This window comes from Semicossyphus pulcher, unplaced genomic scaffold (assembly GCF_022749685.1).
Source record: "Semicossyphus pulcher isolate SPU_LCO1_2020_fin unplaced genomic scaffold, fSemPul1.0.p SCAF_5, whole genome shotgun sequence".
Classification (NCBI taxonomy): Eukaryota; Metazoa; Chordata; class Actinopteri; order Labriformes; family Labridae; genus Semicossyphus; species Semicossyphus pulcher.
In genome coordinates, this window is record NW_027211726.1 from 21,255,746 (window position 1) to 21,282,246 (window position 26,501).

A 26,501-nucleotide genomic window follows, 5' to 3' on the forward strand; every position below is an offset into this window, starting at 1 on the left:
AAGGTGCTGGTGTGTAGCGCAGCATGCTAAGTGCACCTGTGGGCCACCTTGTGTATTTGACCTGCAAGGACAGTCAGCTGAGGTGGAGGAGCTAATAGCTGAGGGACGGCACTGAGGTCATTAGCCACGGAGGCTGAAGCATAAGCCTAAAAACTTTCCGTCAGGCAGGTCCACAGGGACCGTGCCCTGATTCCTGGTGGAATTCCATCACACACGCATCAAGGAATAAGCAAACTGAATTAACTCCCGAGAAAGAAAAGTAAAGTAATTGAAGAGGCAATCACATACAAATTTATTTTTAGGTTGTGCAATCTCAACTTTCTGGTATAGCGATCAGGCAAATTAAATTCTGAGCCGCTGTTAAATCTATAGAGTATCATTTAGCAGCTCCCCTGTACCCTGACAACTGTAAATGCTATTTGCATGATGTACTATGGGAAGCTCTGTTAATTAGCTCTGGGTAAGCTGAAAGCATGTCAGCACACAGGAGCATGTTGTCAAGACCGAGCAGTGCTGTGAAGGCTCCAGACCAAAGATAAATCAAATATGTTAATTCATTTAACAGTCAGACCAGAGAGCATTTTAAAAAGAGCTTATTCATTTTATTTATAAACAGAAAGGTCACCGCAGATCTCCCTCAGAAGTTTCATTAATGGAGAAAAAATACAGCTGGAAAATAAATACAAAAATAAATCAGCAGCTTAAATCATGAATCTTACTCCATTTTCAATTATTTTGCATGTCTGTAAGTCAATTATAATGTGTACGCTGTATGGACAGGTTACATTTTTATACACCTGTAGTTACCTGCTAAAACTAGAGTCCTGACTTAACATATTTATTAGAGCGCTACTTGTGGGTTGCATGTTTAGAAATATGGGATTATATTTGGGATGGTTTAAGGTCAACAAATTTACACACAGTTACTAACATAGTTAAATCTCCCTCCGACTGATTCATGAACTCATTCTTGAATAATGATGATTAAAATCACGGAGGTATGTTGTTGCTGGGTAGAAGCTGTTGAACAAACCTGGATTCCTGATCCCTCAGGGACAGTGATCTTCCAGACACAGTTGAGGCTGTTGAGGTACGGCTCAGGAAAGCCAGGGGATAAGATGGTGCCAGTTCGATGGGTCAGATTGCCTCCACATGGAACTGCAGGAATAAAAAGAGAGGGAAAGACAAGACCATGAGCAGTGTATTAAACATATCATGGCTACAGACTGGAGAGGGAGATTAAGTATATGGATACAAGCATGCATAAATTTGCACACTGAAAAGAGGATAAAAAATGTTAATATTAATCTTCCTCCTTAATCTTTTTTCCTCAAACATAGGCTTAATTTAGCTCATGGAATTAGGGAGTTTTCTCCAAAACAGTGTAAGTAATGCAAACACAATGAAGTTAAGACACGGCGAGTTAACCAAAAGATTAGCAAATAAATCAGGACAAAATAGTTTATGAGAAAATTAAAGTTTAATTATCTTCTCTTGGTTCAGCTTCTGCTTCTTTTAAGAAAATAAATGATCTTATGACTGCACTTAAAATATGAAATCACAGCTAGAATTGAAATGCACGACAGTCTGATCAAGCACACAAATAAATGCACATTATAGTAGACACACTCTTCATACACAATCTTCCTGGCTCGTTCTACATATCTGTTGACAAGGCATCTTCTACAACTGTATGATGTGTGTTTATGAGAGTGTGTCTTTGTTTATATATGTCCATACAAGTGTGTGTGTATGTCTGTGTATTTGTGACCCCCTGCTATGTCTGCCACCTGTGTGCCTTGTGGCTAAATCTTGCTGTATTGCTGCAGGCGATGGCTGGCAGCCCACATCAGTGTCAGAGTAACCACAGTTTGAGACTCAAGGGAGCACGAGTCAGAGACAGAAGCAGAGAGAGAAACAATGACAGTGAGGAAATAGTGCACAGAAACAAATTAAAAAGGAAGGGGAAAAAAAGGTTTTTGTGTCTGTGTTTGCGTAATCATGGCTCACCTATACAGCTTGGTATGGAGCTGTTCCATTGTGCCAGGGCATTGGGAACAGTCAAACATTCGATGGCGCTCGATCCCTCCAGCATATAACCTGGACTGCACTCAAAGCGGATGACAGCGCCAACAGCGAAGTTATTACCCATACGGCGGCCATTGCGGGGCTCAGGGACTGAGCTGCACTGGGTGGCACTGGTGCGTGGCACAGCTTTGGAGAGATGCGGAGAGACAGCGTGATTACTGGTTGATTTTAAGTAATTATCAGTGACATTTACAAGAAAATATGATGATGTTTTGCTCCTCTCAGTTACCGATAATATCAGGCATATAATTAATTCAGTTTCCCAAACACACCTTTTTTATATTTTCTAAGAACCTTACCGCTTGATCAATGGAGTGATCTGTTAGAAAAGTAACTATGGGTGTCTTTGTAAGAATGATTACTGTGTCCCAAACAGATAATACAAAATACAATATTCAGCTTCTTCCTCTCCTCTGCCTTTGGTTATTTGAAGCAAATGTCATTTGTGGAACAGTGCATTACTGAAGGACAACAAGGACAACAATTCAAGAGGAAAGTCCCTCTTAGGGGGAATGCAGAACAGAGAAGTTACAGCACAGCCTTTTCAACCGACTGCTATACTTCTACAGTGTTAATGCTCCAGAGCACACACCCCTGCCCACACACACACACACACACACACTGCTGAAGGTGAATCCTTTCCAAATCACTCAGCTATTCATCTATTATGGAGGGGAACTGTGGCTGAGGCGGAACAGAGGGAATCCAAAAAAAGCAGCAGGATTTGTTTGTGTGCATTTGTGCATATGCCCATGTGTTACACACTTACCCTGGTAGACCAAGTGGAATCCTCTAGAGCTGGATTGGCCTTTGGAGGTAAAGCGGATCAGGATTTGGTTGGAGGTTGCTAATGGCAACGACTCGCCTGAGATGGGGAAAAGTTAAAGACACAGTTACTTCAGATTTGTGTGGGTACATATCTCGGTTTCTGGCTCCCAAACAGCCATTTAAGCACCTACGCAGTTAAATAAAAAAAACTTTTTCAACATCTTCTGAGGATAAAACAGTTTAACTTATAATGCGAGTGATTATGTTAGGAACTTGGATTGCCTGTCGACCATTAAACTTTGAAAATGCAAGTGGCAGTAAACTGGCAGGAAATGATTCTGTGAAAGAGGACAAACTGGAGGTCTCTGAATAGTGATTTTTTTTAGATGCTATGTTCATGTGCAGAAAGATTGGAAACACGTGTGCACATGTTTGATCCTGGTAATAATCTGCTGCCTAGTCTAACTGGGAATCTACACCGACAATGTAGCATCAGACGAACATGCGCGACACGTAAGCGTCATGGCAGCATCTATTTTGCAATCTACACCGGCTGCCACTACAGCAAAGATGAGTCTCAAAGTTGAGGAAATGTACGTATTCATTGTTCTTTCAAATTACTCTTGCCTGCTCATCTAGCCGATCAATAACTTCAATAGGAAACGAACTTGGCCAAAATGAAGAGATCACATTGTTTAACATGGATTCTTTGGTTGTGGGCATGTATTTACTTAGCAGTCAATGGCTTTCTGCATGCTTCACTGACACGCAGCGGGGAAAAATAGACTTGACACGTCAAACGAACAGAACAGCAGAGAATTAGTCGCGTATTAATACGGCCGCCTCCGGCGCAGCATACGCGGCTGGTGGAGATTGCAGCATTGAATTACATCGGTTCTGTCCCGGCACACGCGTGTCAAAAATACTCTTCGAATATGTTGCCTGTGTAGATTCCCCGTGAGGCAGCGCACGTTGACAATTGGGGTGACAATATGCAAATGTGTGCTAATTAATAATAACATCCTTATGTTTTACCATCAAACAGGACTTGGCTCGTATGCATAATTGACAGTCAGCTATTTCCATCAGTTACATTGTGACTTAACAGATGTTGTTATCATGGGTACTGATAACAGTACATCACAGGTACAGCTGAACCTCAAACTACAGTCTGCCTATAGTATAACAAGTGTGTGTCAGCTCATTGTTGAGTTCCTGTTCTGCTTAGCTCCAAAATATTTTTAATTTACGTTAATTTTCATTATCATATCCCAGCTGGACTATTGTAACTCTCTGTCCACATCCCCAAATTATCAAATCATAACTGGAGAATCTGCAGCTGGTATGAAATGGTCCAATAATAAGAACCAGCTGCACAGATCAAACCTCCCCTGGATGTACTTCACAGACAGCTAGTGAAATACAGAATCAAATCCAAGGTTGGGTTCATCACCTGCAGCGTAAAGCTCTCCGTAATCAGGCTCCTGCTTATACTCAGGAACTGTTAACAGCATACTGTACAGGCAGGACTCTGAGGTCACCTGACCACGGCTTAGTGGCTGTCCATCTGTCAAAACTCAAGGCCAAGGGTGATGCAGCTTCAGTTGTTGTCGCTCACAGGTTTTAGAAAGAGTAAATTTGGTCACACAGGTTTTTCTTTGAATACCATATAAAACCCTTTTTGTGCAGACAAGACTTTAACTAGTGTTTAAGTCTTATTTTGCCCTACACAGTGAAAAGACACAACTTATGTGGCTGCAACTACATATTTATACTACAAATAAGTCCTCAAATAACATTAATCTAACATTTATTTAAATATCTAACTATAAATAAAGTCATCAGAAAGAGGATATTATGTCATTGCAATTACTGTTATGATCGCTTGCCATCATCATCAGCTCATGGTGTAATTAAACACAAGAAAACCCCATGATGCATCTGCTGTGAAGGAAAACTATTTGTTGACTGACATAGAACATGATACAAAGTGTGAGCATCTCTGTCTCTGACTCTCTGCCTCTCTCTCAGTGGGCTGCTGACTGGCTCTCTGCAGTGGATCTCATTACTCTGTGTCTGCTTGCTGTCACACTGTAGTGGGAGGCAGACATGCTTAACCCCAGAGGCAACATCTGTGTGTCTGCGAGAGTGTGTGTCAGTGAGTCTTTCCTGTGCATGCGTGTTTCGCTTACGCTTTAATGTGTGAACATTCCTGCACCTAAACGTACAGTGTCCTGAGATAGCTCCAACCGCACAGTTTCTCAGTGCGTCATCACTATGATTGTTCGAGCACCACTGGAGGATTCCCAAGGCATGCTGGGTAGTTTATTAGAAGAAGCCCTTGCTGCGCGCTATCATGGTGACGGTGTTTCATAATTTGCTGTGCTGGGCAGGTACTCATCCAGACGGATCAAACATGTGTCAGCATGTAACTTAACAACCTTCTGGCCACTCTCCAGCTGCAAACCACTTTGCCCTTAAAATGATCCTCTATGCTGGCATATGGAAGACTTACAAGGACAGATATGACTTTGGCTGCAAGTCAATAGTCAAAATTCATTGGCAGGTGTTGGTGTGCACTGGTTTAAATACAGCAGTCATGGGGAAAAATGCCAGGGATTAACTAACGCTCCAGCTGTCAAACCACAACTCACACAGGTTTAAAAACAGTTTGCCCATAGTGGACGAGGGGAAATGACTGTTGCGTTTTATGAAAAAATGTTCAACATTTGTTCAGCCGCTGCAGTAAAACAAAAGTAGCAAACCACATTGGCTATAAAGTAGTCAAACTTGAATGCACTCTAATTTAAAAGTATTCATTAGTCCTGTTCAAAAGGATGGCATAAAGGGGAAATTTAAAAATCTATTAGATAAATGTGAACTAAAAGCCCCTTGAATTCTTGATTTAGTCCCTTTGACCTTCCTACTTACATGTTGTCCCCTTTTCTTTTCTAATTTAATATTTTTGTGATTCACTTTGACTACTCTGTTCCCTCATGTTTTTAACTATGTCTGTGCCCCAATCCAGGGGCTGCAGCCTTTGAAGGAGGCAGTCTACGGAAGATGTGCCATTCATGGCCTGTGTAGACCACCAAAGCCGAACTGATATGAGACGGTCTGGTCTATGGAGGATTTCCTGTTTGCATCACAGCTGTTCCTGCAGTTACCCTTGCATCACCCTGTCACCGAGCAACAGGTTGCTAGCGGGCTAACTAGCTAGCATAACTAACGTCACGTAACCTCGTCCGCCATCTCGTTTGAATTGGCACGCAATGCATCTCGGGATACGCCGGGCCGTGAAGGATGTGCCCGATGGATCCTCCGTGGCCCGGGAAAAGGAGGACGCATTTGTCGGTCACATCTGAAGGAGCCTTCGAATTGGGACAGCCTTTGATGCGACAATGGGATGCAATCAGCCTTCAAATATGGCCTTAAAAGGATGCAGCCTCTGGATTGGGACACAGCTTATATGTCACCACTGCGTCCTGCAACTCACAGTCATTACACAGTACTCTAAAATGAGTAGTAAGTCTCAGCAGATATTGCAAATGTAATGTTGATAGATGTACTGAAACTAGTTTACTATTATGCTTTTTAAGGTCAGCATGATCACAGCGCGCTGCCTTGTGTTTTGACTACAGTGATTTGCCATGCTTGACTAATAACATCCTGCCAGGCACTAAAATACTCATTACCTGACTATATATTTACTGCCCGTAATGACAGCTTGTATTTGAGACTGCATGGGAGAATTTCCTGTTTTAAAAGCTTGCAGTTGCACTTGCAGCTGTATGTCAGTCGATTTGTAAGCTTCAGTGTATCTGTGCAGTAGAAGTAGGTACACATTTCTGGATTATGCCTAATTCATGCTAGTTATGCCTGTGTGCTCTAGTTGTTGTGTGAGCTAAAAGTCTCTCTTCCCATGCCAAAGTGTGTCCGCTCAGCTGTGCCATGCCTGGTTAGAGCGCTCTGTGAACCTGCCGCCAGTAGTCTGCAGTTAATATAGCGTCCTGTTTATTGAGCTGTAAACTGGATTTTCTGAGGCTGCCCTGGACACAAACCAAAGTAATCATTTTGCTTTTGTCAAGCCACAGGGAGAGAGCAGGCTGAGATGGAGAGCTGCCCTACCCCACACACATTTTCACCCCATCCTTCCTGAAAGGTTCAACCCCCTCCCTGTTCAAGCTGTTCCTTTTTGTAGTGGTGGTATTTATCACACAACAATCTCATAATACTGTTACAAGTGAAATAATTTGACCTCCTTCACCTTCTCACTTTTGACCTTATAACACTTATCCTTTTTGCTTTTCTCCACTCGTCAATTCCTCTACCTTTGTGAATGAGTGCTGCACATCTATTCAGAATTATTGTATCTATTCAGCTATGAGCAGCCCTCACCTCATCTAGGTCATTGCACTGGATTGGGAATAGGGATGCAACGATTAGAGATTTTGATGGTACGATTATAGTCTGAGGAATAATTACGGTTTCACAATTATCCCGATTATTATGCATTAATTAATTTCACAACATTATTAATGTATAAAATTACATGAACATTCTTTAGAAATGTTAATGTTTTATTAACAATATAAGACTAAGATTAACTTTATTGATCCCCCAGGTCCTTCTTCCCGAAATGCCCCCACGCGGCCAACTTCACTCGTTACTTTGGTGGATGCAAAGCTTCGCTGCGTGGTCCCTCTGCCATAGTGAAGCTAATGTAGCGTTGGTTCTTGATAAGTGCGTCACACCGCAGGTGTCACTTTGTTTTCATTCTGTGCAGGTTGCGCCAAAAATTATGTACCGGGCCCTTATTTGAGAGTGAGAGCAGTATAACCGGTGTAGCGCAGCGGGATGTTTTAAGGCACGGTTAAAAGCGAAACCGTTTAATTGCTGCATCCATAATTGGGAAAGGTCAGTTGATGTTTCTCACAATTATGCCTGAATGTTTTTCTTGTCTTTAAATGAACCTCTCAGGAATATATCAACGATTTCCATGTGAAACTGGTACCTTTCATAAAAACCACAGTATTTCTCGAAAAGGTATTTTAAAAATTAACGATGCAATGCGGCCATTTTTTGTGCTATTTGAGGTTCTTATTGCTTATAATGCCATGGAGAAGGATTTGTGCAAGAGTTTACACTGAGATTGTTCTATGAATGAAGTGTTCCACAGCTGCAAGCTTAACAGTTGAGCCAAAATGATGAACATAACAACCATGCTTTGAGGTTGTACTTCACTATGAGTAGGTCTTCATGCTAAAAACTCAGTTATTTTTCATGATGAAAGGGAATAAGGAAATCCGTATGACATTCCCTTGGCTTACATCTAGCATACAAGTGTTTGTGTGTGTGAGTGCACCTGTTTGCCTTCATAACGGCATGAGCTTATATCCTGAGATTTGACATGTTTGTTTGTTTGTGTAATAAGAATTCAGGTGTATGTGCACGCAAGTCTTCTTGAGCCTGTCTGCTGATGTGTTATCCCTGTGACTCTTTATGGTGTTGTTGTCATTGTTGAACTGTTTTACAGCTCACTGGAGCCCACCTGCAGCCCCAGCAGCTCTGCCTGTGTCAGCAATTTGTCTCCGAGTTTAACTGGATTCTTATGAAGGGGAAGAGGCAGAGAAAACATTTTATTTTGTTTCCTCTTGTGTCAAAAATAACAGCTACGAGATCAAGAAGTCAGATCCCACGAGCTATGTCTCGCCTCTCTGCAGTTCAAAGCAATTAGCTTATTTTTCCTCTATCTCCCTAATGCTAAAAAGCTGAAATACCTCTAATGGTGCTTATCTGCAGATGTGAATGTGTGTGTGTGTTTGGTTAGGTACCTGTGTGTGCTCCAGAGAGGGAGCTGAGAACACGAGAGTGCTGTGTCGCCCCATCGTAAACCTCCACAATGTCATTCAGAGCTGTTTGGAAGAAGGCGAATTGACTGAAGACGACTGGAAAAAAACAGACAGAAGACAAAAACAATTGACATCAGAGGAAACTAAAATTATCTACAAAATAGTGACTTCATAGCAGAAACCCTGAAAGCCGTAATATCCATTTGAAATTACACAGAAAATCCATACAAAGTAGTTTTATCCACATTCAAAGGAATATTATTAACAGCAATTCCAATCAAAGTGTCTTCTTTAGAGCGAGTCGGATAATACCCCCAGTTATGACAACAAACCCCAAAACTGATATTATACTAGATCAGCAGTCCTGTCTGGGCTTGATGGCTTGTCAGCAGATGAAAGGCTTCGGCAATGACAGCCAATCTGTTGCACAATGTGAAGCTAAAGCTCCACTATGGAGCTTTCATCCTTTCAAACCACTCTTTCTGCTGCTATTGCATATACCATATTCAGCCCTTTCACATCTCATTTATGTCGATCTTATTTGTGGGAATAATGCAGGTTAAAAAAAGGATGAAGGGGAAAGAGAGTGCAGAGGGGACCAGAGGACTCATGCTCAGGCAGGGCTGAGCATCTCAGTTACATTTGTTCAATATGTGGTTTCCTTAATCTCGACATCTTCTTCATCTCCAACTCTGATAGGAAAAGCAAGGAGTCGCAGTGACACCCATTCTGTCCTCTGCATTGATGAAAATAGTCTATCATTAGGACTGGTGCATTGGCCTAATGGGAAGCTGCAAGAATGGAGGCAAGAGCAATTTTGGCTCTAGTGCGTTGCCTTGGGCCTCGCTGTCATTTCCCAGGCAAATGCAAATGTGGACTTTAATTATTTCACCTTTCTCGCTCGCTTTGAATTCATTGAGAGAAAAATGTTGCCGACAGGGTCCAAGACAGGATGGGTGCCCAGTCATGTTGGACTACCAAATGGGCGTCATGACCCCACCATTCATAAGACTGGGCTTGAAGTACCCCAAAGCCAAACACATGCCAGCCACTGCTGTTTGGTGTAATTTAACAATGATGGGACTCGAGCTGATCCTTGGAGAGGCACAAAGCTAATAAGTCATTTAAGAGCCAACGGGAGGAGAAGCTGGGGACTTAAAAAAAGAGCAGACAGATAGTGAAGCAGACAGACATCGTGGGCAACTAAGTTAAAAATGTTTACTTCTGTTTTTGCGTGTTTGAGCTGTGTCTCACTTCTGCATTGTTTTGCTTGCTGAATAATTTGCTGCTCCGACAGCATCAGATCACATACTGAAAGCAAGCTGTGACCTTTAAGATGGAAAAGCCAAAAAGTAGTGAAAATGTGGGAACTCAGGATCTTCCAGACACCAATTATTTTTTGGTGTGTGTGTGTGCGCTGTATCCGAGACAGATGGATATATTGTACGCCTGATGTGTGAGATAGTGATTCAATTTCTTTACGGGAGTAACAAGAAAATGTGTGTGGAATGAGACAGATGGATACGGGAACTCTAACTCGCTGTTTGATTTCACATGTAGAAAAATGTAAACATGGTTTCAGTATATCTGACTTAAGCAATTTAATTGCAAGCAGAACCCAGTGTGTGGAAGCTTCTTCAGGTTTACCACAAACTTGTTTTTTCCCTACACGTCTGCAACCAAGAATATTTAGGTGCACAAAAAAGCCTCATCTGTTTATTTCTTGCACTAGCTCTTAGAGTAGAGCTGCATGATATATCAACCACAATTGCGATGTGCGCATGTGCAATAGTCACATCCCAGGACGTAAGCAAAATGAGTGAAACATGTAAATTTGCTACTTTTTTGTTGCTCGGTGCCAAACGAAACGACCGTTGACCTGCAGAGACCGTTTGTGACCTGCCTGTGAACTGTAAACAAGCATGAAAACTCACGTCTCCTGCTTCCTGTTGGCACACACAACCTCACACCGTGTGTGCTGCAGGTGTAGCCGCTAAAAGGAAACATGGTCAGTTTGTGTAACCGCAGCGTTAACCAACACAAGAACGAGGTGCTGCTGTCAATGGGAATACACTCACTTATAAGCCACCCCGCGTAACGGAGCCTCGATCATCCCGCCGACATTATCTGTGACGGCAGCAGCTCCGTTACGCGAGGTGGCTTATAGGTGAGAGTATTCCCGTTAACAGCGTCCCGATGCTGGAAAACGCCGGGGATACATAAAGGGACAGTTATTAGAGCAGCCGTTTACTTTTAGCAGCTACACCTGCAGCACACACACCGCCTGAGGTTGTGTGTGCCAACAGGAAGGAGGAGATGTGAATTTTCGTTTCATAAAGTGACTGTCAGGGGGCTGATCATGCTGATTGGACATTTGACCATCATTAGCAATGGTTGATGACATAACATATTAATAACACAACTGCAGCCCTTAAGTCTGTTGGTATTTGTTTTATAAAGAAACGTGTCACTCCAGATGTATGCGAGTGTCAGAGTCTGAACCAAGTGATAAAAGTAGAAGGAGGTTTCTATTTTATTAAAGGCAAATACACATTAAAAGTCACCCCCCAAAAAAGTAAAACAAACGTAAAAGCACATGTATCTGGTATAATTTCCTGATTTTTTTCAAATCAAAATAATTATCGCAGAACAAAATATCCCAATGTATGTTGTGTGCAGCCCTAACTTAGAGGTTCTAAGAGAGCAGACTTTGAGCCTGATAAGGGCATATTGTGCACTATAGTATATCCACAGGTTGATTTAACACACATACAAATCTGTTCATAAAAACATCCACATACAGTCAGACTGTGCTCTCCCTGGCTTACCATAATCCTTGGGCACCACCACAGAGTACAGACAGGTCCTTGCACTGCTGTAATTGCCAGGGTAGCCAGGAGACAAGACAACTCCCTCCAGACCCGAGTACTGTCCACCACACGGAGCTAGGGAGAGACACGGAGATGAGACACGAATAGACAAGTCAGACAGAGTAGGATGTCTAAAGCCAATAGTGTAAGATTCCATTCCTCCTCCACCTCCTGCTTTTCCATCCCCTCCGTTCCATTACTCCAAAATTACTTTTCTTGTCTGATTGGGCTTTGGGTAGAAAATGTCCCTGGTGTTTGCCACAGTGAAATTGCAATGTTTTCCAAGTGTCCCTCCGGGTTAGCCTGGGTGAGATGAGACCCCGAATCCCCCTCTCCTGCTTAAAGCCCCAAAAGATGCTCTGCGTGTGCTTGTATATTGTGTATTTGCTTGTGTGAGCATGTATTCCACCTGACATATCATTGAGGATCCACGCTGTGAGAGCCAGACTCGGTGTTGTCTGGATTTTTAGCAGCTTTTTAGGAGAACATGCGCGGCATGTTAGTCGTGTCATGGAAGTGTCAGAGAACAGGCAGGGTGACGTAGGTTTTGTCACGAGTGTGAGGAGCAGATATGCAAAATAAGAAGCTCTCTCTACAAACTGATTATATTAAAGCTGCACTCTGCCCCATCTATTTATATTAGAAAAACACGCAGCTTTACACATGTACCTGTAGGACATACATCTGTGCAAAAAGCAGATAATCAGAAATGTATGTTTACATGTGATAAATCTATAAGCACTGATGTGGTTTGTGTTCCTAACAACCGTCTCCAGATGTCAGTGTTTACCAATGCAGATGGGTTTGGGTTTGTTCCAACTTGGCTTGCCGTCTCCCCCCATGATGCAAGTGAGGGTTTGGTCTCCCTCTAGTGTGTAGCCACTGTCGCAGTGGTAGGTGACAGTGGAGCCCAGCTTGAGGTCGGCGCCCACCCGTGTCCCATTGCGCACCACGCCCGGCTCGAAGCAGGACTCCCTGGGGTTCTCTGTGGAGAGAGGTAACACAGTGGAAAATCAGCGACAGAAGGGAAAGCATGGTGGTATAAAAAAAGGGGACTTTTGCATCAAGATGGAAGCAGTGATACTAGAATAGAAACTGCTCTCTGACCAATGTTGCTGATATTCTCAGTTTTCTCACTTCCTTCACTCATTCCCTTTTTTCCCCTACTCTGTGCTTTCCTCTTTCAGTAAATATATCTCACTGACTGCCACTTTTCTCTCTAGCCCTTGACGGTGCCCTTTCATCTGTGGCTGCTGGAGGTATGTATGGCTGTGGAGACAGACAGGCAGCTGATTGAGAGTGGCATTGCTCTGGCCCAAGGTCTGCTGACTGCACACAACCGCCTCTCACACAACACTTCACTGTGCAGTCAAGTAGAGAAGACAATGCACATACGCAAGCTTTCTCTTCCGCACACACGCACACACACACACCCCTAACACACTCATACACACGCCCCGTATCTAACCGCATATCAATCACCAGTCCTGAGGTCGTAAGAAAGATGTCTCGCTCAATCTACCATCACATTGTTCTTAGGTGGAAAATGTGCATGTGTGAGGAGGCCTGTCAATTTGGCACACTTCACGCTCTCACAGCTAAAATAAACAGAGGAAAAATGCCCAGAGCAATTTGGTTCAATCTTAGACACAGTGTGCTCACGTCACAAAGCAAACTTCAACATTTGATGACTTAACAAACACATACAAAAGGGAAGGGAAGGTGGGTCAATGTTTTGAAAACCTTAACTTACAATTTAGTCAAATATGTACAAAGCCTTGACTTTGTCAACATCAACAGGTTAAACGCAAGCTTTTAATAAGAAACACATTTTTTTTAAATATTTTTGAGGCCTACATTCCTTACTGAGCCTTAAATTCAAAGGCTTTATAAAGCTCAATAGGGATGTCAACAAAGAAGACTCTTTACTGCTTTCTCATGCCAGTGGTATTTACAAAAGCCATATTGTTATGTAATCACAACTTACCTTCAATAGCTATTCAGGTTATTCTCTAATATTAATAAAGAGGACCAAGATTTTCTAACTGATTTTCTTTGTTCACCATCTAATCTAACAACGACAAACACAGAGTTGTGTGCCATCAAGCTTTTTCCCTTTGTGCTTTACAAAAGCATATTTCTTGCATTATCTTTGTTGACAGTAATAATAACAAAGTCTACTTCTTACTAAAGTTTTAATCGTTCATGAGGTCCATGCAGCACCTTGGATAAATGCCTAGTTTCTAAACTGAAATCTGGGGATCTGCTGACCAGACGGGGAGCTGCCCTTCATGGCTGAACAGAGTGCTGGGGCCAGGCATGTGGCCTGCCTGTCTGTCACCCAGGGCACCTGTTCTAGACAGGTTAAGCCCTTTCACGGGCTGATTTAGACCCAAATCTTCCCTTGACGCCACCTTCATTAAACCAGCACACCTGGCAAGAGACAGCGGAGGCGTGATGGATGAAGCGGGCATTAGATGGGGACTGGCCCTGGACACAAGCTAGCGGTGAGAAGGTCGGTCAGCGCAGTGAGGCGACCGATTTAACATCCCGAGTGCTGGGACGTTTGGAAGTGAATGAAAGGCGGACGAGTGGCATCATCACTTACTCAACTGAATTTAAGTGATGTGATGTGAAGTAAAAATGAGCCTGGGAGTTTGAGAAGTTGTTGGATAAGACATATGTGGCTAAGAGGTTTCTTGTCTGCGTGTTTCTGTTCATGTCTGTGTCCATGTGTGTTATTCAAATGTGGCTCAGGCATGGAAAGTTTTAGCCCACATATTACCCCAGAGACGCTAATCAGACATGGCCAGAGTCACGGAAACAGAGGGAGACACAACGATTGCTTGGTAAAGAGGCTGACAGCACCTCAGGCAGAATTTGTAATGCAATTTTCAGCAGCCGGCTGACCAAATACAGGCTGGGCCAGCTCGTCAACTTGCTGCTTCTTTACCAAACAGACCTAAACCCACAGCCAACCATGCTCTCCTGCCATGTTGTTTGTCTGAAACTGAGGAGGTAATTTATGTATTATTTGGTTATGGTTCATTAGTGTGGAGAATTGGAAGTGTGGAGAGGGAGTTTTTCAGAGCCTCACACTGGGTCCATCTGCTCCACCAGATTGGCCATACAATATCAAACACTGAATCACACACTGCAGTAAATGTAGCTGGGAGTGAGTTAAGGGGTACGCTCTGTAAAACTGTCTTAACAAAACACTGTGTTTAACTCCATTTATGTACAATTTGCTAATGAATCAAGGAGCTGCGTCGCATAAATAGGTAGCGTTCTCAAATCATTAGAATTACTTACATAGATCAAATCCCATCTGAACGCCAGCCAAGACGGCGAGAGCTCAGGGTCGATCTGGAATTGGTTAAACGTCTGATACCTTAAACAGCTCTAATTGAGGCTGGGAGGGTTAGGAAGATTTAACACAGTTCTCTCAAGCAAAGCCCTTAACGAAGATGCCTCGTCTAATTTAAAGCTTGTTCAGTGTCTGTATATGTGTTAGGAAAAAGCTTTAACATACACTCGCTGAGGCGTTCCCCTGTGACACTTCAACACAAATGCAGAAAACACAGATGTGTTATCCGTAAACAAACTGGCTCTCTTTCAAGGATATCTGGGATCATTCTGCAGCATGCATGCTGTACACAGTACCTTGTGTGAGCAAATAAATGGGTCCCCCAAACAACATGCTGCGGTCAGCTCAGCTCAGCATGAGACAACAAAACGTTGTTTGCTCTAATTTATGAGGAGCCTTTTGTGCAGCTGCAAAGCACTGATCAAACGGAGCTTAAGCACACATGCTGCTGGCTTTTCATTTTCATAATTCTCCGTGTTAGTCGCCTACTGGAGGGGGGACGGATCAATAACAACGCCCAAGCAGGCTGTGGCACAAATGGGAGGGTGTGGATCGTGAAGCTGCAGTACAGACACCCTCTTCTTTCTCTAAAGCAATTTTCTCACCACTAATCTCACTCGCTTTGGACTAGACACAAGAGAGAGTTAAAAAGAAACAATCTGCAAGGTCGATAAGCAGCAGAGGGTAAATCCATTTGCACTCTGCCAAAAGGAAGAATTTTAAAACATGAATTGTTTGGGGGATAAAGCCTCACATACTATTTAAAATTCACTGGTTTGTTCAGCATCTTAGGGCACTGAAGATGAAAACCATGTGATGAAAAACTCTCTCACACACACATTCACACACACGCACACACACCGAATACAAGTTCCCACTAGCTTGATATTTTTGTCCAATTACTCTTTTCTCCAAGTCGTTCCTCTAACTTTAAAAAGGTGCCCACCTGTGTACTGAAGCACAAATCCATTGCTGCTGAGGGAAGCATCGCTGCGAAAGGCTAAGAAGAGCGTGTTGGAGCTGCTTTCAATGCGATCTGGATTGTCTGTGCCGTAGAAACTCCCCAGCAAGGGGCTGAGAGAGTCCGGCCCGTCGTAGATATGCAAGAAGTCATAACTGGGCTCCAAGCTGAACCTGGTTGGAGAAATTTAAATGAGATTTTCATCAAAAAAGCTGTGACAAACTTTACTTGCATGATTTGAAAATACGACTGAATGGTTTTATGGTGTACGGCTGTAGAAAGAAGGTATATTCAGAACAATTGTATAAATATTCAAAAATACATGTAATGTATTGTGTGCCACTGAAGCTTACTGGTTAAAGCTAAGAGCAATGACGTAGTCCTGTGTGACAGTAACCCTCCAGTCACACTCCCTGCCATGGGGGTACGGTTCAGGATAGTCTGGAGACAGAATGAGCCCACTCGGACCCGTCAGGTTTCCCCCACATGGAGCTATGGACAGAGAGACATTGGTTAGTAAGTTTAACAATAAACACCTTTTGAACACCAACTTTCAGGTGTTGCATATTTTTCTATTCAAATGTATATTATTTTTTGTTTGTTAAGACCATAGACTATATAAAAAGATGGACGACATGACAGCCCCCCAAAAGTGAAGCCAAAAACAGCTCCATCGCCCCCTGCTGACTGGCTGCAGTATAGGTCATAAAGCCCGCCTCCTCCATGTTAACAGATGGCGTTGCCTTTATTTATTTATTTTTTTACTTTATTTGGCTCTGAAAGTACCGTTACTCAGACAGTCAGTCAGTCATTCAGTCAGTCAGTCAGTCAGTCGGTCACATACAGACCCATATGTACGGCTGACCCCGGCAAGCCAACCATCACTACAGTCATTAAAGTTTCCATATCTGTGAACGTCTGCTTCAGACCAACACAAGAAGCTGTTCTGCTGTTAAATACGCTGACATGTGGGATCCTTGCTGTTTTCTATGGTAATCTAAGTGTGTGTTTTGGTTAGCCGAAGTGGCTACTGCGGCTCGACCCGCCAATCTCTACTGCGCAGCTCTGGCTCCAAGCGACGTCATCATCGCAAGTCGGCAGCGCTCGTCATGGGGGCTATTTTTGTACCAATTTTGTACAATGAAAGCAGATGTAGAGACGTTGTCCATCCATATACACAGTCATTGGTTTGGACTGATTTGCTTTATTCTGCCTATTGCTGGTATATTAAACTCTTATGTAGCAAATTCTTGGAATGAGCTGACAATCAGATTATTGCTAATATAAACAAACAGTACCGACAATAAAGAAAAGTAATTACAGGCAAAACAGAAATTAGCATGTTGTAACACTATATAAATACAGCAGGAAGTTCCTGCTCAAAGTTGTAGTGACAGATGCTTAATTAAGACGTAGCTAATGCCTGATGACACTACGTCTCATGTTCTCACCTGTAACTCTCCCTCATCAAATAAAAGATCAAACTAATTAGGCTAAGCACTAATTAAAGTAGGCAGCTAATTATAAGGTTTTAATCTCCATTGTTATGTGTTTTGTAGCAGACAAAATACGATCGTATATATAAAAAAGAAGAAGGTCTGAGTGAGAGCTCTGTGTTGTTACTGAGAAACAGGATAATCAGATCTCTCCGTCTGCCGCAGTGACTTCAGGAGACGTCTGGGGAACACGGCAATCGGGTTTGCCACTTAAGATTCACTTAAGGAGTCTGTTAAGTAATCGCATTAGGAATCTATATTGTCTACCTGTTTCACAAAAGTCAGAGCAGAAACAGAGGTGAGACCACAGACTGCATTAGAAGGGCTGCAGTCATAATGTACTTTTAAGTACTTTTTTTTTTTCATGCTATTCTCGTCTGTCTCTGACAATTTTATCATTTAAAATCTCATTACTACAAAAATGTATCAGTGCGTTTCTCAAACTTTTTAAACTCCTACTTGAACACTTGAACTTGAACAGAAGTCTGTGGCATGTATAAAAACTGCATGTATTGTTATTACTCAGCGGTAACAACACGTGTGACAGTATGCAGTCTGATGGAGTACCTGTGCATGTAGGAGGGTCTGGCTGCCAGAAGAAGCGGCCGTTGATCTCAGTGCAGGTGATCCTGTTGGCCCCCTGCAGGATGTAGCCGGGATCACACTGGAACACCACATGGTCCCCGGGCTCCCTGCTGTCCCCACCGCGGGTCCCGTTGGTAGGCATGCCCGGGTCATTGCAGGAGGTCGCAGTAGAGACTAAAGAAGCAAGAAGAGGTTCAGTCATTGTTTTGAAACTGTTCCTCAGTAACCAGATGAAAAATGTAGCTTAGTGTAAGTTCAAGCAGGAAGACTGTCACGTTCTCTCGCTGTCTCTCTGTCCTTCCTGTCTGGTGATCAGCTGATTATGGGCGTCTACTATTTTAAGTACTGAACCAACCAGATGTAGCCTCAACTTCTGTCTACCAATCATCCTACTGCTGTCGAATTTTAAATCTGTTCTCCTCTTTTTCGCTGTCACTCTGTCGTTTCAGCTCGATCATTGCAACCCTCCTCCACCCCGTTCACTTCCAATCCATCTAATCAGTGTCCAAGTCCAGCTCCTCAGCTCATCCCGCATCCTTCCTTCACCACCACCACCAGTGTCTAGACTCCAGCGGGGGTCTCCTATCCTGCTCTCAGCCCCCCCAAATAAACAAATAAATAATTGTTCACTCATAATGAAGCCTCTCCTGATTGAAACACAGTTAAACCTGAGTGTTGAACTTTATTGTTTAACTCTGTCATTTAACCCGTGTTGATCTATCCTCACCAGAGAACTGCAGAGCAAAGCCCTGCTTGCTGGTGAAGAAGTCCGTGGTGAACTGGAGGCTGACAGTGTTAAAGGTGCTGTGGGCGTCCGGGGGCAGCGCTGAGCCACTCAGCTCCCTCAGGAGGACCCCTCCATCCTGGGGGCCGTCCCAGATCCGAAGCACGTCGTGGACCTCCTCGGTGTGGAAAACCAGGAAATGCAGACTGTAAAACACAAGAGAGAAGGTTTGTGACAGCTGACAGACGACGCTCCCTGTTATATTGTTAGTCTTTAATATTCATGTGTCACTCAGTACTATTTAGCATTACAGAGAGCACTTATGCAGGCAAGGTCCCATTTGCATTTTTCAGTTCTTTTAATGGAAGGTTATAATGGAAGAAAGTAGGCCCCAATTATTCTGTCACATGACGTTGGTGGTACATAGACTGAGGGAAACGCGGATTTGCCAAAAACTCTTGTATCCATCATCTTTCCAAAAGGTTTCTGTCAAGTTTTGTCATTTTGTTTGTATTAAATTCATCATGACAATAAAGCAGAAAGGTTAAACAAGAAAATGGAAAATCTAAATCATCGATACAGCATTTCTAAAATGTAAAAATGGATGAGTCCGGGCAGAGGAGGAGGAAATGAAAGGATGTAATCAAACTACTGAGTATTTAAAGGAATCAATGCACACGAGGTAATAATGTGATTAAAGGAGTCAATAAGAGCAGAGGAAACACAGACAAAAAACTGTTAAGGGTACGCATAAAGAAGGAAACAACTACAATTCTAAAATGAATCATACACGCCTGATCCAGAGCATTCAATGGATGTTCCACAATGTCAGTCAAGCAGATACGTCTGCCACAGCATTTAATAGTTGCAGTCTAGACATCAGAAAGATGATGCTGTCAAAATATCTACCCTTCACTTGGGCGCAGACAGCTGTCAGCCAGCTGGTGGTCCTCTGGATGTGGGATGCACTAGTTGTGTACACGTGTGTGGTTGTGCGGATGCCTCGATGCAGTGGATTCATAAGGATATATTGCTTGGAGTGTGTGTGCGAGCATGTATGTGTTTTGGACAGATTCAGCAGGACTAAAGAGATAGAAAGCTCTATTTTGGAACAAGTGAGAGACTGGCAGTAATGTCATGAGACACTCACTATGAAAGAGTTATTATAAGGCAAACAGTATTCTCAGCAGCTTTATCCTGCAGCAAAGTCTGAAAATCATAACAAACATGGCCCGTTTATGTCAGCTCACTTAATTTAGCACCTTTGATTATTTGATTCCTCTGCTTTCTCGCATGCCTTCAAAATAAGAGATAATGGTGGAAAGCGATAACATGAAGGCGTTTTTAAAATAAAGAAAAACACTTGGTTAAATTGTGTTGAGCTGAATTAAACTCTGCTGCTTCACATGCAAAGCGTTCACCACAAAAGAATCCTTCAAATGTGTACAAAATAAAGTACTGACACTGTTGTTACTTTAAATGCTCTCTACTGATGATTCTGACATCTTGCATGCACATCACAGAGATGCTCAGTGGGGAATACCACTCTTTTCCTTTTACTGCACTTACAACAATAGTGTCGTTACAACAAATGTTTACAATCTTTCATTCAATTCAAATGGATTTAGATTAAAGTTATAATCTTAAAGATCTCATTTTTGTTCTCTTTGGCGGCACCTTTGACGATAAACTGTAATTTCGGAAGCACACTTCCCAGATATCTAGACAACTGATCTCTATTTACAGATTCTTCATAGTACATAGATTTCTGGGAAGGCAAGTGTTCTGGTTTCTGTTTGAACTACGCTTGTAGTCCGAGTAATACTGACCAATCACGTATCAGCAGGCTGCGGCGTATGCAGGAAAAACTGTCCATGTGGAGAGCAAAAGCAGGCGGAACGTATTCCGCAGTAATGACATCCCGGCTCCCATCAGCGTCATTGGACGACGATTTAGCTTCTTATTAATCTCTATAAACAGACATTTGCAGCAAGTTCAGCTAACAATCTGTTCTAGATATAAAATTCAAGAGATAAATTGGGCCCCGCTTATGATTTGTGATTTCTTGTGATTTCCGCGAAAGTCACCACAGACACCCAGTCTGTAATTCTGCAAATGCAAAGGCTTTCATCAGTGGGCCATAGGCTCAATCACCATTGTGTTACCTTATTCGGCGATGGGTATTGACTTTACAGACATTTATTTAAATGAAAATCTTCGAGATTATTACTTTAAAATCCATTATTAAGATGATTTCATGATGAAAATTCACTAAAAACTGTTTTGCCCCAAAGCAAATTGCTGACACTCTCCCTCATGTTTCAACAATATGGTATTAATTGAAAACTAACAACACTTGTCACAATAAAATACTCTAAGCACTTAAGCTCATTTATTTTAAAGCGAGCAGCCTGTGTTGGTATGTTTATTCAAGTATTTGGTCCACAAGCTTGACCTTTTATTAATCTGTCCAGAAGTCTTTTTCTCAAAATCTCATTTAAACTCTGAGTTGAATGGTAATCTCTGTCCTACTCATCCTGGATAAAATCCTGGTACTTTTTGTGCTTTTAGTATCCTCATCCCTCTTCGCATATGCACACGCACAGCGCCTTGAGCTACAGATGATGCAGAGGAGAAACAGCAACCCACTGATATGTCGGGTTTAGCAACAAGTTCCCACCGTTTCTGCATAATTGGTGTCAGACTCCGATTCCCATATTGTCTGATGTGTGAGCAGCAGCCAGAGGCTACTCAACGATGTGCTTGGTGTGTGGATACTGTACATAACCTACTTGACAAGCCCTGTCACAATCCCTGTGAAAAAAGTGCGCATAAAACAAACAGATGCAGACAGGCACACAGGTATTTTATCACGCAAATGTACACTGAGAGGTATATTTGAAGGGTATTCCGCATTACATGCTCATACATGAGCATCAATGCCTGTAAGAGGGATGCAAGGAAAGACACACTATGAACATTACCCCCTTATCTCCTTACAGCAGCACATCACATGTTTTTAACATCCATCATCTAAGAACTAGCATAAATACTAATCCTTCTTTGTGCTTAGTCCTCTGCATACAGTTCTCTTGCTAATATTCACTAGAGCATAAATAATACCCTGTGATATAAGTAATCATTCAAGGCTCAATGAAAACTATTAATATTGCAAATAGAAAGACAGCAACACATTACTAATACATATGAGCTGTAAGCAGAAGTAGAAAAGAAAGAAAGCTAAAGCTGTTTGCTTCTTCTCAGCTCTCTGGGCCTCACTGACAACCAGTTGTGATTTGCTGCCAAACACAGCTGTGTTTTCTCTTGTGGCACAGAGAATCAAACCCCGAAGTTTAGTCTATTAAGAGTTAGAGAAGAGACTTTTTTTCCCCCTCTGTCTTTTTTTTGGAGTGGCATCACCCTTAAGCTTGCGGTGATGGTTGTCAAACTGCTCAGTGCTTTGAATCCAAAAATGTTTGCCTAAGTGACTTAACTACTGCTCCGGAGCACTACAGCGGGACGATTCACCTTGAAATTCACCGGCAGAAGACAATGATTGTCACTGGAAAGCTCCCAAGGACCTGCTGCCAAACATTTTGCAGATGCCATGTGTACCGTTTTATCTATTTTGTTAGTCTTTTTAATTAAATCTTAAGAAACACACCACATTCAGGACAAGTAGGCAAAACATCTTTCCTAAAAGGACAATGTTGACATGTCTGTGAAGGTTCTCAGTCATCCAGGTCATGGTAATTATAAACTTAATCCAAAAGGAAACTGGACAGATGAGAGGTGAAACATCTTCAAGAACTTCAACCAAGTCCAGTTGCCTTTTGGATTAAGCTTAAAATGACAATGTTGACGGGTTACCTACTTGGAAACAGGTGTTGGTTAACGTTACTTTTAAAAGTTTCTTGTTAGAGAACTGCGTTACCTACTGAGAAAAGTACTGCGTTTACTTTTGCGTTACCAAAAATTAAACCCCTTTGCGACTCTTTACACATGTGGGTTATATTGTCAGGACGGCATGTAGCCTATTGCTCGTCTACCTTTGAATGAATCGACTCTACCGTCTTTGCAGCCTAGTTTACGGCCCATAATATGCAACTCTGCAGCCTCATAACAGGAATGACAGACGCAATATAACGACAGCTCTTTCTAATGCTAACAACCTGAGAGTGAACTGGGCTGAGACGTACAGTATTAGGCACAGCTGTTTCAAAGACAACAATACAACAGGGGCTCTTAGTCCCACCTGTGTTGTGGAGCTGCAGAGCATAGCTGCAGATGCTACTTCAGAAGTAGAGCTCTTCGCAGCTGAAAAGCACTTAACCTCCAGACACAATTTACATTTCACCGTGATGTAGCTCTTGTCCCTTTCCCCAAAAATTCAAAATAATAAGTCGGAGAGAAACAGTGCTGCAGGGATTTTCTTTTTTTGTGGCAACAGACGGAAAAGGGAAATATCGCTTTTTGTTCCTCAGTAATGGATTACTTGAATTGCAAAAGTAACTTGTTACCCCCAACACTGCTTAGAAAAACATATCTTTATCCACTATCTCTTGCATGATTTTGTGTGTACATATCATAGAGAACACTGAGAAAACAAGAACTCTCAAGAAAGCTCACTGGATAATAAAGTATTGCCAAAGTAATAACCAAATTGCAATAATAAAGTCAAACTTAAGAAAGTTGTTTTATTCTGCAGTGCTCATTCAGAGATGAGTCAATACATGCATAATTTCTCACATAACTCTATCTAAGATTTTGGTATAATATTACAAACATAATTTTGACTGTGATAGTAAGAGTGGTGACAGTAATTTCCCAGTCCCATCCTTCCTGGCCAGCCCCTCCCAGGTAGCAGAGGTTATGTTCACAGGTCTCCATCCCTGTTTTTTAAGCGCCTCAGGCAGTTGAACGCTTGTTATGCAAATGCTGTTATGTTTTACCTACGCTCCACCTCCCCACAACCTCGACGAGAGACGCTGAGGTGTTTCACAGGATTTGTGGGTATGAATAAAACAAAGAGAGCATGTTTTCTAATACGTGTACGTCTTCCTGCATAGACTATTAATGGGCATATGTACAGTATGTGTGCACGTGTGTAAATCAAGACAGCATAGCAGATGCGAGTTAGGGAAAAAGAAAGTTCTGGGGATTAGCATGAGCAATGTCGGAATCAAGCAGCAGCAGTCACGTGTTGGATCTCGTGCTGGCAGGTCTCACGCACTAATGCAACCTTCAGAACTGTCAGAAACCGAATGGCTTCGTCTTCTTTTTCTGGATTTAAGTGTAGTAGGATAGATGGAAATGTGGGAGGGGAGAAAGAGGAAGGAAAGCAGAAGGTGAGGGAGGGAACAAAAACAAGACCAACGTTAATCATTGTCGGGTTGCTGGAAGAAGAGGTTGATGGCAGGAGGATAAGAGGTTGATGGAGAGCAGAGGAAGCTCTGAAGGATGGAAGGGACGGACGTGGGCTGCGTGTTAGGATAATTGGTTCCTTTTATACATGATCTAAACAGCCTATCTCTCCTTGTCACTTCCTGAGAGTGAAGGCTGGGGGGCGGGATAAGGAGATAGTGAAAAAGAGAAGATAGTGAGAGGATAAGAGTGATACGGGAAGGTGTCAGGAGAAGATGTTGATAGTGGCATTGAAAAATCTCTTCTATCTTTTATTCTGAGATCTTAGAAGAACACATGTAGGGCATGCATACTTTCATTATCAAACTAATCCCCATGGTTGGCTTTCTTTCAAACTTTCTTTACGGCTCTTCGTTTGTTTTCTTTTGCTTTGTGATGGAGACCCTAGTGCATAATCTACCCCCAAAACGTCTGAGTGCAGGTTCACAATTAGGTGCGAACAAAATGTTTCCAGACAAGTTATCTGAAGTTGTTCATTGCAGAGTTATGTAGGAAAAAGTGTGGGATTGGAAAAGTCCATTTAAAAGACAACTTCTCCACTTAACACAAGAGCTCGGGAGGCGAGGTGGAGCGGGAGGTTGGGGTACTTGAGGGATGAATAAAACAACAAGTTGACAGAATGACTGTCTCTCTCACCGAGGAAAAGGGAATTTAGGTCCCTGTGTGCGTTTAACATTTTGTGGGATCACAGAGAGCCATGTTTTGAAGTTTACAGCTAAGGGCTCTCCTTCGCACTCGTCCCCTTCTCAACCAGAGAAAAAAGCTCAATCAAGCGTCAGAAAAATCGCCGCGAGGAGACGAGATGTCGGAAGGAGAGGGATGGAAAAGATTTTGCAGGTCTTTTTTGATTCTGCGTTAATTATTTTGTATTCATATGAGAGGAACGGTGAGCGAAACAGAGAGAGAGCAGAGACTCTCATATGAATACAAAATAGTCTAGCTGCAATCACGAGTCCTGTGGGGAGTCTTCAGAGAACGTGTATGTGTGCATGAAGATGATAAATAAGTAAGTGTGTGTGTGTGTGTGTGTGTGTGTGTGTGTGGTATGAGGAAAAGAAGAAGAGAGATGTAGAGCAAGCATAAGCTTGCAACGGTCTGCTTCCTCACAACTAATTGAGATTGCGTAGAAAAGCAATGTCACACTGAGAGCCACCCTCATCAATATGTGTGGAAATGGCCTCTGTAGGAACGTCCCTGTGGGACAATCCATCAAGGTTGAGACACATCCATACCGCATATCAGACAGTAGGCATGGAGGTTGTCATGACACCAGAACCTAGCTGCATTTCAAGAAATCTGTGTCCAGCTCAAGCACTGCGAGGCACATGATGTAATCACAAGTAAGAAGCGTTATCAAACGGATGAAAAGAAGCGTTACAATTAGTTTTAAGTTGGAAAAGGTGTGAAACTGGGAAATAACTTAGCAAGATTAAAGCAGAGTTAAAGAACACACGCACACTCGTGCTTGTACTATCAATTTACCACAGTCATTCCCTCTTTCTCACCCTATCCAACCATCTCCTGAATCAAATCATTCTCTAACCTGGACATAATGCAAAACTACCACACTACTACTATATATCCTGTAAAAAATACAAGCTAATTCAACTTTATTGTGTTAAAGGACCTATAACTGAATGTCTTAAAACTCAAATTGGTTTTCAGGAACAAACACACACACACGCACGAACCAACTAGGAATACATAATATATGAAACTTTATTTTGGGCTGTGCAAACCCAGTGAAATATATGTGCATATTCATTTGAGGCTGAGGGCTATATTTCTGTGATAGAGCATGACAAATGGGGTTTGCATTGCATTGGAAAATTGGTATATGTGGCTCCTTAAGGGGGAAATCCAAACCTTAAAAATAATTTACATACAGTGTGCCATTTTCAAAAAGGCTTTCCGAGCTGAGATTTCATCAAATCTGAATAAGTCTCTCGTGGAGCTGAAAAGTATCTATTGTACTGCTCATCATATTTAGAGACAAATCCTGCTGCTGCTTTATAAACAGTGAACAATGGAACATCTACCGAGACACGATGACAGCACCACTTGATCTACTGAGGATTTAAAGACGTTTTGTTATTCAGCTCTCAAGAAACAGTTGTTCTAGAGTTCAACTTTCATCATCTAAATACTAAATAAATATTAATGAGTAGTAGGTAGTCTCGACACACACGGTATTCAGACAAAGTTTTCACAAGCTTCTCACATACTGTGTTCATACGCTTGAAGCCTTGTGAACAAAGGTGAAAGCCATACAGTATTATATCCCACACAGACACACTACACCATCTTTCCAATTAGAGGGCCTATTTCTTACTAAATCCCAATTCTAGATGAATCCTCATGACTTC

The 26,501-nt window shown here is 42.3% G+C and overlaps 1 protein-coding gene across 1 annotated transcript in view; it reads right to left on the reverse strand.

Annotated features, from left to right (window-relative positions):
* csmd2 (CUB and Sushi multiple domains 2) overlaps positions 1-26,501 on the reverse strand; it is a 253,256-nt gene that overhangs the window by 57,871 nt on the left and 168,884 nt on the right. The window contains exons 27-36 of the mRNA XM_069682020.1: positions 18,715-18,917; positions 17,970-18,161; positions 16,260-16,398; positions 15,892-16,079; positions 12,369-12,563; positions 11,537-11,653; positions 8,691-8,804; positions 2,858-2,953; positions 2,011-2,214; positions 1,034-1,158 (exon numbers count right to left, since the gene is read on the reverse strand). Coding sequence (XP_069538121.1) covers positions 1,034-1,158; positions 2,011-2,214; positions 2,858-2,953; positions 8,691-8,804; positions 11,537-11,653; positions 12,369-12,563; positions 15,892-16,079; positions 16,260-16,398; positions 17,970-18,161; positions 18,715-18,917 — 1,573 coding nt within the window. The remainder of the gene's footprint in view (positions 1-1,033; positions 1,159-2,010; positions 2,215-2,857; positions 2,954-8,690; positions 8,805-11,536; positions 11,654-12,368; positions 12,564-15,891; positions 16,080-16,259; positions 16,399-17,969; positions 18,162-18,714; positions 18,918-26,501) is intronic.